The sequence below is a fragment of the Polyodon spathula genome, chromosome 10 (assembly GCF_017654505.1).
Source record: "Polyodon spathula isolate WHYD16114869_AA chromosome 10, ASM1765450v1, whole genome shotgun sequence".
Lineage (NCBI taxonomy): Eukaryota > Metazoa > Chordata > Actinopteri > Acipenseriformes > Polyodontidae > Polyodon > Polyodon spathula.
In genome coordinates, this window is record NC_054543.1 from 32,407,788 (window position 1) to 32,426,101 (window position 18,314).

An 18,314-nucleotide genomic window follows, 5' to 3' on the forward strand; every position below is an offset into this window, starting at 1 on the left:
ACACTTTAACCTGAATTAAAGGCATCATTTTGTGAGATTTAACAAATCAGTGACCTGGACAATCTGATTTGGCGCAACCCTATCAACCCAGTGGTATGCCCGAACTGTCCTGTCTGCTCAATGAGTAGGTACAGAAACTTGTTCCTATTCACATCGTACAAGTGTAATGTGCCTGTGCAGCCCACAAAATCCTGCCTTAAGACTGCTGTTAATGCAGAATAACACATATTGTAAAAATCAAAGGGAAACAACTGCTTTACTGGAAACTCACTAAGATTCATTCATGTTTTATTAATTATAATAATGAAAATGCATTATGATGTTTAAACAAAGCATTGGCCTATGTGCTGTTTACTTTTTATCCATTTATTTTGCAATGTAATTTATAACAAATTTGCCTTTCACAAAAATAAACACAGAGCAATAAATATATATTTGACCAGTTTTTGTTTCCGTTGCGAGTTTCCCCAGTCATAGCTATTTATTTGACAAATGTAAAATAACCAAAAATACAAGCCATACATATCTATATGGGTACAGTATCTAAACCAGATATTTTCAAGGACCATAGTATCCTTTATAAATGCATTCTGTACTGCCACAGTAAAATCATAAGAAAAGCATGCTAAAGCAGAGGCACACAAGGTAAAGCATTGGAAGAACCATTACAAAGCGTGGTAATTGCAAGACATAAACATGGTTAAAAGCATGATAAACTGCAAAACGTATGAGAACATTTACAACAGTAAAAGTAGTAGGCATGTCTGTGGTGACTTGAAATCACTAAATGACACCTTTAAAAAAGGCAAATGTCTTTATTGTAAGGCACAATTAAGTTGACATTGAATTTGGAATTAGACATGCTCTGTTTATACATACTGTACACCGTTGACCTTAAGTAACTGTTAGTAGTATGTTAAGATCATATTACCGTCACGTTACTGATTATTTTCCTACTGTAGATGTCTGTACGATGATTCAATGATGCCTCTACTGCCTGCAGTTGAAGATAATTAGAAAAAAAAAAAAGGAAAAAAACTGAAATGTTTTAAGTGAAGCAATAATGTAAAAGGGAATAGGGTCTCTGATCAAATGGATTATAAACATGAAGTACAGTGGATATGTTTAAAAGATCTGAATCAGTGGTATGGCCAGACGTTAAAACAACATGGTAGTGAAACAGTAATCTTTACTGGACTACACCTGTAATGAAACTTGATAAAAAGCTGCTGCCCTGAGATTTTACACGAGAACATACAGTGCCATAATACTGAAAATACAAAGTGGCACTGAGAAATTGTTCATGATTAATGATTAAGAGAAATTGTTCATCAGATTAAACCATTGTGGGATCTACTAAAACATAAAGGCTACTCTCTCTCAAGGATTCTTTAAATATATATGATTTAGTACTTTGAGCTGTTTTCTTTCTATTCCCCTGAAAAAAAAGTTTTACTGCATAGGGTAAATTAAATAAGGAACACCTTACAAGTCCCCAAATCTCCCCAAAGACAAAGCCACGTGTGATTAGAGCTGGATCGAGATGGGTCCCAGTAAACAGAGTAATAAAGATTATTTTCATTAAGCACCTCTATGAATTGTGCCTTACAGTTCACACAAACATGTTTAAATATCATAAAATCTGGTTTACTGAGAACAGAAGATATTCTACGTGGATATGGATTCTGATAACCACGATGTATGCCATACAGTGAATAATTCTGATAACATAACTACATACATGATTTGAGGGTGATAATTTAGCTGATTACAACAGTAGTGTTTCTTGGCAAAAGCTTTATTTTATAAATCTTTCTGAAAAGTATAAACTATTCTATTTATTTTTTATTTTTTTGATTATCCTTTTGCATCAGTAGGGTGCTCCTTTCTCTCACTCACACAATATACTTTACTGAATACCTTCGTAATACCTAAAACACTTAAAAAATGTAAGCTATAACCTTTACTGCAACTGGATATAAAGACTCATATTAGGCTTCCTTCATGAGTTTATGTGACGTTAAAAGTTAAAGTTCAACACTGTTTTCTTGGAATGAAAATAATTAAATATTAAAAAAAATATGTGAAACATGAGTAATTTTCTCGAGCGAAAGACAAAAGAGCTCATGAAATAATCACTATTACACATTTTCCTGTAGTCATTTGAATCACTGGTGCAATAACGTCACATTCTTTTGTGGTTTCAACAGTATAAAATGTGATGCTTGGCATTACGAGAGGAAACCATTATATTAATATCGATTGCACAGCAAAACAAATATAATGGGTCGCCATAATTTCGCCATAATTTAATTTACATTTCCATGCTGCTGAGATGTAATAATAACATTCCCAACAACATCTAGAAAGCCAACACAGGCAAGGCACAAAACCACATTCTTTTTAGTGTGCTCCCAGGGTCTTTAATCAACTCATTGATGGGAAACAGCTTGCCAGGAAAGCAAAACTTTAGTCTTGTTAGCTGATTTTTACGATTATATACCCACACCCTGAAAGCAGCAAGGTTGCATTACAATGCTTTCTCTAAAAGCACAGTGCAGACAGTTATGAACCTTTGGAGCCTGGATAACCAAAATTAACATCCAATACAAAACAATACATGGATTGGCTCAATTAATTGACAGTCTGGTTAACGACTCTCCTGTACTGTATATGATAGAAGACATTTGATAACTAAAATGAAGACTATATATTTGTTTTTAACTTTTTAATAGCAGCTTATTTTTTTTACAGTATAAAAACAGTATATATATAACAATTAAAAAAATGTCAGCAGATACCAAAACGCAGGACTGGTATGTCCATTATAATACTCAACTGACTGATTTAGGTGTAGATGTTCAACAATTTAAACAATCAGGAAATCAGCAAATCTGTTTTCATTTTTGATTATACAGTGAATAGGGGAAAATTACTCAAAGCAGAACAGCAAAAACTTTTTTGTTTTTTTTCAAACAGGATGTCAGCAAGTTTTGGAAAACCAAATGGCTGTCAAGCAGTCCTGTAAAGAGTATGTGAATCAGGTCAAAGCAGACTTATTTTTTTCTATTCCATTGGACTCCTAGTTACCGTAACCTTTAAACCTCAAACAGACTGCTGACCAGTATTTGTGAACCTGCATATCGATCTGCATATTTCTGTCTGATCTGCACCAATGCACAGGTTTTCCCAACAACATCAAACAGTCAGTTTCTCGTTCAAGTTTCCTGATTGATAGCCGCCAACGCAGGTTCTGGTTCTGCAAAGATTCTGGTTTTCAGAAACTGGACTTGCTCATCTTCTTGAAGCTTCTCAAACTCTTGCGCTGGGACCTTGGTGAAAAAACAAACAGTCGCTAATCAAAATAAATTAGGCCAATGCTGTATTTGTAAAAAAAAAAAAAAAAAATAAAAATAAAAAAGTCCACGAAATCATAAATATAATATATATATATATATATATATATATATATATATATATATATATATACACACACACACACACACACACACATACATGATATATATATATATATATATATATATATATATATATATATATATATATATATATATATATATATATCGGCAAGTGCCGTGTCCAATTTGCTGCAGTTTAGAATGAAGTAGCATTTTCTTACAATGCCTCCAGCGTTTGGAACTCCATGCAGCCCAGTCAATCTCCAGCTCATATCTTAAAACATTTGTTTAGAAGACCTTTTTAAATGTTGTATTTATAGCTAAATTGGGTGTGAGTTGTGGTTTTTAGTAGCTGTTGTATTTTGTTATGCACATTGTGACTTGTTGGGACAAGTGGGACTCCTGAAGGTGCCATACAAAGTGCGATGTTGCTGTTGACTTACCAAAACAATGGAATACCCAAGAGCTGTAAGATGCCGCATCTTCATAGACAGCTTTCCTTTGGGGTGGGTGGTACCAAGACAGAACGCAGAAACTGGGGCACAAAGGACAGCCACTCTGAAAGAAAGCCACAAGGTAAAGAATGTCAGATCTAAGAAGCAGGGGATACTAAACTTCATTCAAATGGCATGTACTATATAATTTACTTCTTAGCCTGGAAAACAAAGCCATCTTTTTTGAGACCAACTTCAACATTAAGAGAAAGAGCATTGTTAATTTGTTTTGTGATGTGTGCATTTCAAGTTTTGTTATGAAAAACCTGAATCATCAGGGGTTTTGGGAATTTTGTAGATGTTGTTGCACCTGTAGACAGTGACACTGGAACAAAGTGGGGGTGGTGAAAGCCAATAAACAAAACTGTAATCCCTGTATATGATGGAAGCCATGCAAAACCAGGGGCTGCCTGTAGTTCCAGTGCCCCTGTTTGCAGATGGTCAAACATTAAACAAACAAAATCAAGTACCTTTGTAAATATTCCGTTTGGCTATTTTCCTCACTCTGGGACTGCAAGACAAATTTTCTGTCTTTGTCCAATGTGATTTGGAAATCTGAAATTAAAAGACAAATACAGCAATCATGAAATAAAACCATATTTTCTACACAGATTCAGTGTTCAATCCATTTTTTTTTTTTTTAGTTACCTATAAAGTAATCATTTTGCAACAGTACCCCCTGCTGGCAAACCTCATCTCCCAGACTACGCTTCAAAGCACCGAGTACTATGGGGTTTACAGTCAAACTTGGAGAGTGGGAGGGTTTGGCAGAAGTGATTGTAGCAACTGTGGTGGAAGCAGAACAGTCCAGCTCTAGGCAGAGATTAATGTAGTGCAGTATTCGTTCATTGGCTCCGTGGGTCCTCTGATCTGTAAAAATAAGATTGTGTGAGATAACCTTTGCTCTTAGAATTAATAGCTAGCTTCTTCTGAAAAATATTTGGCACAGCTTTTGAAAAATGTTATATTAATTGTCTTATATTACATGTATGACAATTTGATTACACTGTATTGATGCAATCTGAATGTGATTAACATAACACTATTGGAAAAAGGTCTGACAAAATTTAAGAGACAGTACATTTATTGGAAATCATACAGGACAGTTATAATGTTGTCCTCTAAATATCTCTTCTCTGCTTAAATAACAGCCCAGGCAGCTAAAGCCTGGGGCAGACAGGCATGGAGCATGAGGCATTTTGGTGCCTGTATCGCTGCCATTGCTTTCATATGTTGTTGGACAGATCAGCTTTGGACGATACCGCTAGTCTCGCGTGACGCTGAGCGGTACTGCTCAAATCGAATGGCAACTTTGCAAGAGCTACAGGCTTTTATCGCCAAGACTGGTGGAAGTGTGCATGTGACAACTATATCCCAAGCACTCCACAAATCTTGCCTGTATGGTAGGGTGGCAAGAAGGAAGCCATTACTCAAGAAAGCCCACCTTGAATCCTGTTGAACTATGCAAAAAAACATTCAGAAGATTCTGTAGCCACATGGCAAAAAAATTTTGTGGTCTGATGAAACTAAAATAGAACTTTTTGGCCTAAATGCAAAGCATTATGTTTGGCGTAAACCCAACACAACGCAACACCCAAAGAACACCTTCCCTACTGTGAAGCATGGTGGTGGCAACATCATGTTCTGGGGATGTTTCTCACCAAGTATTAACTCAGGGGGGGTGGAGACTTATCCAATTATGACCTTTCAGTTTTGTATTTTTAATATATAATTTTTTTCTCAATAAAAACATTTTTTCCCCTTAACAGTGTGGAGTTTGGTGTGTAGATAAGTGGGAAAAAATCCTCATTTAAATGCATGAAACTCTGAGGCACTGACACAGCAAAATGTGAAAAAAGTTCAAGGGGTGTAGACAATCTACAGGCAATGTAGGTGACAGAAAAACAACTTTGAAAAACTTTGAAATCTAACATGAAATACTGTTTCTAGGGATGGGAATTTCAAGTAATTTAGTGCTCCAGTACTGTGCCCAACATACACCCCCCACACACACACACACACACACACAACCGAAACTAGTGATATGGTCCCTCCCTGGAACAATACAGATATTGTAAAGGCACAGGACCAAACAAAACAAGACAAAGAAACGAGACAAAACAGAAGTCTTGCAGACACAGAACTGACCAGGTAACTTACTACAATAAACTTACATTCATGAAAAGATATTATGCCAATGTTTTCGAGCACTCAATTATAATCAATTACAGTACTTAAGATACAATTTTGTAGTTTCTTAGATTGCATGATGTTAAATAATATATTGAAATTATGTTCATATACTTTATGTATTATTTTTTTTAAATTATGTCTTCATCCTAACATTCCAGGTGATGCAAAACTTTTGGCCATATGTGTAAATTATATTCGACTACATAGCCTACTGTGTGGTGACTGTACCATATAATTTTTCTATACTGTAAGAAATGTCAGCCGCGTAGTGCATACCTCTCCTGTGCGTTCAGGTGCAGAAAGTAGTGATATTGCACTGTGAAAATGCCCACCAGTGCCGAGTCACCCCTGTCTGTCTCAGGTTTGAGTCGTCTTAGTCATGCATTTCCTCAAGTTAAAATACTATAGATGCCAGTGAATTACCTGGTAAAAGAAGCTCTTTGAGTATGTCTTCCTGAAGGAGTTTGTCTAGAGAGGATTGTGGGAAGCATCCCAAAACACAGAAGTAATAGACTCCTCTCAGGAGCTCTGTAGGGAGAATCTTTGGCAGATATGATTCAAAAACACTACTTAATGATTCTAGGAACCTGCAGAAGAAAAGAAAAGCAATTACACACACACACACACACACACACACACACACACACACACACACACACACACACACACACACACACACACACACACACACACACACACACACACACACACACACACACACACACACACACACACACACACACACACACACACACACACACACACACACACACACACACACACACACACACACACACACACACACAGTATATAAGGCATGGTGTAGTAGTTTATTTTATGCCTAATAATTTTCTTGAGGGAATTAGCTGGATTACCTGTTTACAGACTTACAGACCTATTTTTATGGTTGATCCCAAACTATATCTAGAGATGGAGTATTAGTAAAAGAAGTGCTAACTAAGGGTTTAAAATGTTCTGATTTTTATGAGCACTAGCGAAACTATCACTCTCCCCCATTTTAATCTGCTTAGGATCTTCTGGTTCTTTGCTTCCATTTTATACTTAAATTTGGAATATGCAGAAATGTGAAAGACTATGCAATAGAGGAAAAGTTGCTGCTGCTTCCCAGTGTCAGAGAAAATCAGAACCTAAAGCACATTTCCCAGGAAGTGGCAGTGTACAGTACCTACTGCATTTTATTTAAGATATTTGCATATATTGAATTAAAGTTAAAACTAAGAAAGATAAAAAATCGTTCTCGGTACAGTAAAGGGGGAACCATTAATAAAGACGAAAAAACTAATAAATCTATTTTAAAGGCGTAGTTAGTACTCCTTTAACCTGCACTAGTGTGCAACACATTGGAAATACTGCATGTGGATATTTGTTATCTATCATCTTTATGTTTTACTAACAATATGCAGAAAATGCAAGACCTACTGTTTCTTCTGATTCTTTGGGAGATGGTTAAGCAGGGAGTAAGATTTCAAAATATTAATAACATCTCTCAGCGTCAGTGATTCGGAGGTCTCTGTCACCTTCTCCGCAAATGCGTCCATCAAACCAGCATGGCGAAGACCCAGATCACCAAACAGACCCAGAAAGAGGACTATCTACAATATATATATATATATATATATATATATATATATATATATATATATATATAATATATATATATATAAAATTAAAAAAGAATCTTGTATTGAACTTGGTTTACCGTCGTTTCAGTTTAAGGTCAAATTGATACCCTCACACGTCTACGTAAAACATGTCGGCTTTGGAACCGATCCTAAAAAGGTGAGAGGGACTAATTCAACACAACTTTTAATGGGAAGTTCAATGGCCCTTTGAGTAGTACGAACGTACCAGCACATTCACTGCTCTCTGAGCCTACAAAACTCCTGACAACATAACATTGTAACACTAGGTTTCTGTAACACCTTTTATTGGTCTCTTGCACCCTCTGCCAGATATTGATTGAATTACATACAATAAATGTATTTGTTTTATTTATTTACGGTAAAAATGTGTTTATGTCTTTTCATAGTGATGTAAATAAACTTAACAGGCCTACTAACAAAATGTATCGAGATCTGTCTGTGATGAGTGTAAATAGTTAATTGTAATCAATAATTTTCTCTTTTGTCTGAGAAGACAGACAAAGAACTTGGTAGGGCATTTTAGAACTCACTAAGAGCCAAGTAATGAAAATACACAAATGTAAGCTATCACTATAACATCATTTTATGACTGCAAAAAATGAATGTCATGCCTTATCAGCAACATGGAAACTAGGGCCCACTGAGTTCCAATGGGAAAGAAATCAATGTCAGGGCTCCCAAAACGACATTGAAGGCCAATCCTACCTGTTTGTTGCTCCACATATCGAGTGTCGACATCACGTATTCAGCAATGGCAGAGAACAGTGCAGCGTTCCGGTACTGCAAGTCCTTGGAGGACTGGAGGACATATATTAACCTCCAAAAGGGGATTCCATGGATATTTTCTGTGTCACAAAAAAAATAATGTTTAAGTTTTTTTTTTAATGATATATATTCAGGCTTAGTTGACATGGTGCACATTTTACTGCAGGTGAATTTAATATGTAAATGTTCAGAGAGTGGTCAAACATAAAGCACATACATTGTATGTGTACGTTTAATTAAGTCCACCTTCCAATCACTTAATCACCCAAATCAAAATATATTTGTGTGTGTGTGTGTGTGTACATTTGTTGCAAGGTCAGTGTTTCTATTCCCAAAGCACATTCCAAACTAGAAAAAAAAAATCACTGAAACCTCTCAAAATTAAAAGTGGCAAAAATATTTTGGATATCCAAGAAGATGCAAACAAAGCCTTACTTACCAATAATCTTGCTACTACAGGCATCCAGGAGAGTGCTCGAATTAAAGTCCATAGCTGCCAGTGTTGTAAACATATACTGGGAATTGGGTAGGGAAAACTGACTCAGCATTGACAATGCTTTGGCCTGTTACAGAAAAAAAAAAAGTAAAAAAATACACAACCTGCATGAGTGAAGAAGTAAAAGCATTGTCTGCCATATACTTTTTATATAGGTTAATTGTACTGCAGATATTTTATATAAAATAGCCACTGGAATAAATTGCAAACTTCCTAGAAGAGACTGATTGATCTATCTGCAGTCAGAAGAGTCAACTGATATCAGGTAGACAACGAATGAAGAGGATTGCTATATATGAAATAATTAAATAAACATAAGACCCAATCACTGAATGACGATAGTGAGCAACCAGAACAGCGTCCAGGATGCATTTTCAACAAGTATCAAGGATGTGGCCACTTTAGTAATACCCCCCCTCCTAATAAGTCCTACTGTTACTAACTTGATTATCTGTCAATACACTGTATCTAGCTAAAGGGATACCACTATCTAATCACTAAACTTCTTACCTCAAGCTTCCTCTTAAGAGATACAGGAGCATCCTTCCCAATGCACCTCATCATGGTCTGCAGGGCAACAACATTTTTTATCTTTGGGATCCGAGTTTCAACCAGCAGCCTACGAAAGAGAAGTAAGAAGCCGTAGCTGATTTGACAAATACTTTTATGACGCAGTGCTCTCAACTGGACTATGTATTGGTAGGGGTTCAACAACACAATGAGGTAACAATGCAATATCACGATTCACAATCGGCTATGCATCCCAATACATGTGGTGTTCCTTATGGGCTACTATGGAATGTATAAAAAAGATAAAAAAGATCACTAATCATAAACTTCTTAAAAGGGATAACTAGGGGAAGCATAAGTTTAAACAAACAAAATATCATATTTATTCATTACTGAAGTACCATTTGGTTGATTAGGCCTACATGTAGTGTTTAGTCATGACAAACAATAGTTATAATAAGGAAGATACACAACAGATTGCTTCTATTTAAACTGAGAGCTTTCAAAGCTGCTAAGAACTCCTTCCTTTCCACCCTCTAATGATTACTGCATTGTCTGATAAAAATTAACTTTGGTTTAGTCCATGAAAATGATAATGTTTACCCCTGCTCTGTGTCTTACCTTAGACCAGCTTTTAGTGCATCAGCATTTTTATCACTGTCCATGTCACTGAGGCAGTTAGCTAGTACAGAGAGAGCCTTCTCGTCAAAATCATTTATGTGTTCCTGAAAGAACAGAACATAAAACATTAATTATCATTAAACATCCTGTATAAAAGTATGAAGATCAGGTATGTGGATGAAACAAGTTCCTGCTTACCTGAATGACTCTGAGTAACGTCTGCACGACACGGCTGCGCTGAGAAACCCCCAGCTTCACCAGGGCCAGTAAGCTGTACGCCAGATCATCCCTTCTCATCCTCCCCGCATCCTTCATAGCTTGCTGGCACAGCTGCTCAAAGACCGGGTGCTCAAACATCAGCTTTCTTTCATAGCGCTTCTGGTCATCTGACATCTTCTTGGTGGTCTCCCAAATTTTGGTTAAGGAGTTACTCACCCGCCTCCAAGTCAGGGTGTAATTCCCAGCCAAGTCCAAAACATCATAGGGGGAGTTGCAGTTTTTAAGGTGGTCATAAAACTGTTCCCGCTGACTCTCCCTCTCTGAATACGGTTCAGCATCCTGAGCCAGTGGATCAAGGTATCTTCCAGCTTCTTTCTGTTGTTGTTTGTATGATAAAGGAGGTGTGGACTGAGTCTCATTTAAAACGGGGTTATCAGTAGTTGATGAAGTCTGCTCTCCTGATGTAGACTTTAAATCCTGCCCCTGCTCTTTATCCAGTGAGTAGAACCTTGCTGTTGCTCCCAGCCGTGTTGCGCAACGATTAAATAGGTAACTTGTTGAGCCCAGGTTCTGGTGCACATTCTTAAATGTGGAGGGATTTATTGGTGCCTTGCAGTTCTTCAATCCCCAGAAAGAAGAACTTTGTAAATGGGAGTTATTTAGGCACAGCCTAAAATTTCTTAGGAGCTGGTTTCCAGATGTGCAGATATTCATGGTGATTTAAAGCAACTGCATAAAGAGTTATCAATTCAGCACGGACTGCCTAAAAGAATAAAGAAAAGCTATGTTACTGAATCCCAGTGAACCTTTGCTGCGATTATCCTGGTAAATATATTCCTATTCCACAACAACAGCTCAGCAACTGCTAAACGAGGTACAGTAAGTGTGCTTTTGAATAAGGTATCCTTAAAGACGAATAGGCTATATAAAGCAACAACACATAATAAAAAAAATGTACTACAAGTACTATTACAAAGTAAATGTCTCAATACAATACTTTCGTTAAGCACAATCACTCTATACAGTATATCAAAATCGCATTTTATTTGAGAATTAACCTTCATCAATATATTATTCGGGTGTGCTTCTGGAGGCTGCCATGACAGTGAGGTTACATGACATGTTCTCGCGATAGTAGTAGCGACGAAGGGTCAGAATTACCCAATGCATAAAATATCTTTAATTGAGAACGCCTGATGTTCTTTCTGTTCCTTTGATACTAACATTCCATATTATACAAGCTACGCTAAATATCACAATTCTTTAATCTAACTTTTTATTATATTTTATTTTTTATTTATTTATTTATTTATTTATTTATTTATTTATATAGAGCGCCACAGTTACATTTGTTATTGGTCATTATTGTTTCTATCCGGACTGAAAATCCTGTAACTCCAGCGTTTTGTAACTCCTGTTACTAAGCAACCGACTGAAACATCGGACGGAAGAAACATGGCTAAGTTCGTGCTGGCTGGTAAGACTATAAAATAAAATACAATAAAATAAATATAAAAACAAAACTTGTATTTCGTGTGTGAAAAACAGTCATGTGTGCTAAATAAAAATACTTCTGTAAAGTTTAATGTGATTTTTATTCACTGTAGGCAAGGCAGACTGTCCTTACTTTGCAAAAGCTGAACTACTTGCAGACCAACTTCACAAAAACCTTCCCAGCTTTACAGTCCATAAAATCGTTCAACATCCAGATGACTGGGAGGTATGTATGTGGTGTAGAGATAATAACTTAGGTCAGAAGTGTCCTGCCTGTAGTTTTAATTTTAAACTGTAATGCCCAAACTTTTTTTTTTTTTATGATTTAATGGTGCTATATTTATGTAACCAGAGCACGTTCATTCTACCACAAAACTCAAGTTCTAGCCAGCAACAGCAGAACATTTTAAATGGAGTGTAAATGCTACAGAGGCTGGCAAAGTATTACACAGGCATGTGATACACCAATGCAGAATTGAGACACCAGCAACAGTAACACGTTTAGCAAAATATTTGTATTATTTTAATTGAAAGGACAGATACTAAATTGCTCCAAAACGTTTACATACTGGTATATTGCCATCATGTTTTTGTTTTAAACTAAATAACTTTAAATACTAAGTAATATACAATAAGTTAATATTGCAGAGCTGGAACCACAGTGATGCTAAACATCATACAAGGGAAAGGGGATATAAAGAAAGAGACTCTTTACTATTGAATCCATTTCAAATTACATGTCTTCCACTTACACAGCAATGGCTGCAAACAATTTGTGATACTAATGGCTGGAAGCATAACCGGTCCCCTATTGTGTGGAGGGAAATGATTGACAGAGGTGGGAAAGGATTATTGTTGGGTGGTTTCAATGAATTCATGGAGCATGCACAGGTAGGTTTGTGTTTACTTCTGTTCATATATACTGGAATAATCCACTGCACACTGTTTTCCAGTTATAAAAGACAACATAAAGGTACCTGTACAATTGTGGCTCATGCACTATCATTATTTTTGTTAAGATAACAAGAAAGCACTGCTTATCAAGTATTAAGTAGCACACCAAGAATATGCATTACATTTTAGTATAGTAGTAATACCTTTGAAAATTTAACATTAATAACTTACATTGCTACATGCAGAAATAATTCAGTAAAGAAGAATACATAAAAGCAATAGAAATAGGCCTAACACAAATTTTGATGACCATGTGTTTCTGAAATTGATCAGCCACTGTCCTGTTTAGATTTATTATGGGATTACCTCAGATATAATGGCTGACCTGATGATGACGATTTCAGCGGAGAACCTGCAGACCAAGATAGATCTTATGGAGGAGGAGACTTACTATAAAGGGCTGATTAAACCACTGCACATTTGGATCACCAGGTAAACAAGTTTCACTGGTAATGCTGATTCACTTCTGATGTTTAATTTTAAGGCCTAGTAGTTAAAGTAAGGTTATTGACTGAGTGTTATTTAAAAACTTGTTCTAGTGACACTTAAATGTATATGTGCACAAGCAGAACAGAAACATTTGGGTTTTATTGCTAAACTCACTGAATCGCAATGGATTGTCTGATATCATTTCTTTCCTTTATTCCAGGACCTATGCATTTTTTTTTATAGCATTTTAGCATTTTATGCATTTTCTTTTACTAAATCTGAATTTTTAGTCTACAGGTTTAATATTTATTTTTAGTCCAAACTAAAGGGTCAGTTATTTTGTCAGTACTAATACTAGCAAATAAGTCTATAAATACATTGTAGAACCGTACAGTTTTAAAGTCATCTTTTATTCCAGTGCGCTGAGCCCTGTCTGTTATAACTTGATCCCTTTGCTGTGCAATGGAGAAATATTTGGTGAAAGTACCTTCATCAGTCTACATCTTCTGAACATCAAGGGTGCTGTAGAGGAACTCAGTGCTCTGAAGATGGAATCAGAAGACCTGTCCTTACCCCTGCTTCATGAAGTCACTGTCCACACAGATCTAAGTGATGCCTTCATGAATGCTGGTGTTATCGTTGTGCTTGATGAAGTCAAACAGGAAGAGTTATCTAACACTTGTAAAGAATATGGGCTCCTGATTGACAGCAATGCACACTCGAATGTACGGGTTGTGGTGGCTGGGAATTCATACGTGAATTTAAAATGTTACATGATAATGCAAAGTGCACCCTCTATTGCAACATGCAATTTTGTTGCTGTTGCAACACACCTGGAAAATATAGCAAGATCCCAGCTTGCTAAGAAGCTAAATGTAACTACTTCAGGTAGGGGTTGTTTTTTTATAATAAACCCAAACTTGTATTCAAGCCTACAGTGGCAACTCTTCTAAACCATTGAATACTTCTTCGCTTGTTTATTTTTCAATTTCCTGGTTGCTGATTTCCCATGTTAATCTTCACATTTTTTACTGTTGGGTGAAGGTGGTGGCAAATACCGCTAAAAGGATTATAAGGCATGATGGTAATACAATGCTGATTCCTTTCCAAACGGAATGCTGTATAGAAGCAATACTCGTACTGCTTTTCTTTTTTTTTTTCTTGCAGAAGTAAAATATGTTTTAATGTGGGGTAATATTGGTGGAAGCATATACATTGATCTGCACCGAGCAAAGGTCTACAACTATGACGGTGCTATCTGTGGGCCACCACATTTCTCACAGCCTGTACCGGAGATGGTGTATGACACGTAGGAAAAATTAAAACATTTCTACAGTGCATTGTTTCCGGAAACCATTTTTTGTACTATGCATATTTACAAGGCTAATTCACTTTACAGACCTTTTAGTTCCCTTTCTGACAGCCCTGCATATTTTGATTTAATAATCTTCTACTTTTAAAAACTAATATACTGTAGACACATATATTTAAGGGGCTAGTAAAAGACTGCTTTTTAAATACTTTGGCAAACCCATACTAAAAAAAGATATTATAAAATAAGTTTACTCACTCACAGTGTTATCTTTTCTTTTTTTATGTGCTTTTAAATTATATGGGGTCCTATAATTATATAGGGTTCTATAATGTTATTATAAGTCATATGTGTCAAAATTACTTTTTTAAATACTTGTTTTTTATATTAACACAATGGTGGTTATTGAATATTAAATATTGAATATGTGTACAAGTTATTTCTATATACAGTCTTGTATATACTGCTGTTTTGTTAATGGGTACATTTTATTTGACAGTAAATGGCTGGAAACTGAGTTCTTAACCACAGTCAATAAACATCAATGGACTGTCAGAAAAAAGCTTCAGCACTCATTGGGTATATCCGAAGCCCATGGAATATGTACTGTCTTACAGAGATGGTATCATGGCTCTCCCCCTGATGAGATAATGTCACTTGGAGTCCTCAGTGAAGGTAGTGTTTCCTGTGATTTTTAGTCTAACTTACTAAATGTGTCAGTGTAGTATTTACTTTAGAGTAAGCAGGGCAACAAACTAACCAGGGATTTCATGTATTTGTTTATTTTGTGATTAGCTTTTTTTTTTTTTTATTCTGCTACACTGTTTGACTGATTTTGAAGAAACCTTAAAGTTTGCACCCATAAACCAGCAAGACGTATTGGTTTGTGTAATTTCATGCTAGTTTAAAAATATTTAATTTCTTTCAGAAAAAAAAATGCAAACCTTGCTGTACAGTAACTTACAGTATAATTCAATTCTCTTTTTTGGTTTACTTCATGTGTGTTTGCAGGTATAAGGATCCCATCTTAGCCTTCCTCTCAATGTCTGATCTGGACATAGGAATCAGGGTGGGGTACTGATGTTAATAGTGCCAGATTATTAATTGTTTTATTAACAATACAATTAATTCAAGCAGTGACAGAAAACATAACTAGTTTCATTGAGCTAAAATAGTATCTTTTTTATGGTTAATCACAGGACAGTATGGAATTCCACAGGATATTGTCTTCTCCATGCCTGTCACATTTCATAATGGGAACTGGAAGGTAGTTTCAGATATTAAACACAGTGATGATGTGAACGAGAAGCTGCAGTTAATTGCAAAGGAGATAACAGGGGTAAGCATGCAACAGGTTCATCTAATCATTTAGCAAAAGTATAACTGGATATTTCTATTTATTTATTTTAATGTATTTGTGAAAAAAAAAAAAAAAACTTAATTCTGGAATGTATGCTGTTTCTGTCATTGATAGGATCAGGCTAATTATGCATCACATTGCAAGGATAGTTTACAGCCTTTTTTGTAATGTTTTAAAAAAACAAATATTCTGTTTTTGTTTTCTAGGAGAAAGTGTTTGCACTGAAAAACACTACAGTTGCTTCTTGAAGTCACTGAGAAGATGTTAAGGCATTGTGTAATTGTATTGGATTTACATAGACTATAACAAAGATATTAATAAAAATGTAAATAAAAATGTTGATGTGAAATAAATATCCATGATACAAATAGTGAAGCAATTTTGAAACTGTCCCTGTTTGAGGGCATTGCAGCTCTTGTTTACACTGAGGGGTCGGTGATGTGATGAGAAACAGGACAAACACAGGCCAGTCTCTAACTACTGAGGTCAATTTGTGACATAATGGTGTCCATGTTCATGAAACTTTCCTTTGGTGTACCATGTGTTGTATTGTGGTTTTCATAATTTAGGTGCACAAAGGTTACAATGGTACATCTGAAATCTAGACAGTGTGGTATTTTTGTTGTAGGGAAATCTGACCAGGTAAAGCAGTACACATTATAACAAGAGGTACTGTGTTATTGCAATGAAGTCTTGCACTGTTGTTGATGCAAAGCTACAGATGTGACTTACATCATAGAATGGTCTTAACCTCCAAAATCAAGAGATTTAAAAAAATAATAAAATGACTGGTAAGAGTGAACAAGATGTCCCTTTTCAACCAAAGGTCTGTACATGAAATTGCCATTTGCAAACCGCATTATCTGTTCATGTTACATAACTAGTAACAAACAACAGGCATAATTTTGAGTCCTTAAATAATCTTATTATTTGTGTTAATTGTTTTGCAGGTTAAATATTTGTAGCATTTTGGTGTAAAAAGCTTGATAAATACGGCCCATGCTGTAGATATTTTTTCAATGTATTGATGAATGTTATTAGATTTGATTTCAAATGGTGCTACTAGGGCCCCTCCCCCTAATCGCTTACTTTAACGTCTCTCTTTGTCTGTTTATATATCCAGTATCTATCTAGTTTTCTTCCTCTGCCTCCTATCCACCTTCTGTACTGTATACATTACAGCAGAAAAGGTGTTCAATCAGAACAGAAGACATCTACCTCAAAAAAGTATGTGTACAATTTTAAAATGTTCACAAGGTAGGCATCTGTCAGGAAGTGCAAGGGTTAAGTCATGACTTGGTGCAGAATTACAGAAATGATCTTCAGTACTGTATATTATTTATTTATTTTTTCATTTAAATACATCCTAGCACGTTGTCAATAACTTGGTTAAAGCTTTATAACAAGTATTTGTAATTCAGATGAGATTACATATATGATGAATACAGTATATGATTTCTTGTCACACGAAGTACAGGAAGTAAAAATACCTTTTTGATTCTTCTCTTATGTATACCGCCTTTTTAGCCCTAACCTTATTTCAAAATCAACATGCATCACTTACAGTAGATATGGATCCAAAAACACAAAACTTGGAAATTAATAAACAAGCAAAATAAAGAAAGGAAAAAAAAATTGCTCCAAGAACACAAATATTCGATTGTTTTACAAAAGTGAAAACTAGCTCTATTTCTGTCTGAACAGAGCATCAAATTGTTACCATAGCAACAGACATCAGGATGGACTGGTGCACTTTCTTTCTTTCTTCAGTCAGTGAAGGTATAGCTCAGCCAGACTGTTTGATTTGTATTTTTGTATGAACCTTTTATTTGGCTCTGTGCCTATTTTATTTTGTGTTTTTGTTTTATTTTTGTTTAAAAAACCTGCACTTAAAACCTGCAGTTACTGTCTCAGAGTCTCTATCCACCCAACCATCCTTTCACAATGACATATACCCTGAATGTTCTAAATGTGAAATGGCTGCTAAGTATGGGGGTGGTGGGAGCTTCAAAGCGTAACAGTGCTTCTTCTGGTGGCAAATCATCTAAAGGATAACATTAGGAGGGCTGTAGAAATGTTGTTGTGTTATTTTTTGTATTCAGGGTCTTTGGAGTATAAAACTCTGGAATTCTTCAAACTTGTGAAGTTCGCTCTGAGGTCTTGTCCCAGTATCGTTGCTTCTAATGTTAAAGCTTGGCCTGTTTCCAGAAGATGTACGTCAATAACTGTTTTATGCATTATCTAAACTGGTTGCTAAACCCTCACTTTGGAGTGTATATGAAGTGCTATTATAATATATATATATATATATATATATATATATATATATATATATATATATATATATATATATATATCTCATATACAATAGGTGGGTACCCCTT

The 18,314-nt window shown here is 35.6% G+C and overlaps 2 protein-coding genes across 2 annotated transcripts; one reads left to right on the plus strand and one right to left on the minus strand.

Moving 5' to 3' along the window:
* Window positions 1-371: 371 nt before the first annotated feature.
* Window positions 372-11,495, minus strand: LOC121322127 (FAST kinase domain-containing protein 2, mitochondrial-like). The gene is made up of 12 exons (XM_041261667.1): window positions 11,440-11,495; window positions 10,361-11,144; window positions 10,163-10,266; window positions 9,542-9,650; window positions 8,975-9,098; window positions 8,476-8,615; window positions 7,547-7,719; window positions 6,530-6,693; window positions 4,562-4,783; window positions 4,384-4,468; window positions 3,863-3,977; window positions 372-3,332 (listed from the first exon to the last, which is right to left on the minus strand). Exons 2-12 carry the CDS (start codon window positions 11,093-11,095, stop codon window positions 3,219-3,221), a joined length of 2,085 nt encoding a protein of 694 aa, XP_041117601.1. The 5' UTR covers window positions 11,096-11,144; window positions 11,440-11,495; the 3' UTR covers window positions 372-3,218.
* mdh1b (malate dehydrogenase 1B, NAD (soluble)) lies at window positions 11,091-18,194 on the plus strand. The gene is made up of 10 exons (XM_041261668.1): window positions 11,091-11,255; window positions 11,715-11,858; window positions 11,989-12,101; window positions 12,632-12,766; window positions 13,119-13,261; window positions 13,677-14,146; window positions 14,426-14,567; window positions 15,070-15,245; window positions 15,770-15,909; window positions 16,137-18,194. Exons 2-10 carry the CDS (start codon window positions 11,837-11,839, stop codon window positions 16,176-16,178), a joined length of 1,383 nt encoding a protein of 460 aa, XP_041117602.1. The 5' UTR covers window positions 11,091-11,255; window positions 11,715-11,836; the 3' UTR covers window positions 16,179-18,194.
* The last annotated feature ends 120 nt before the right edge of the window (window positions 18,195-18,314 follow it).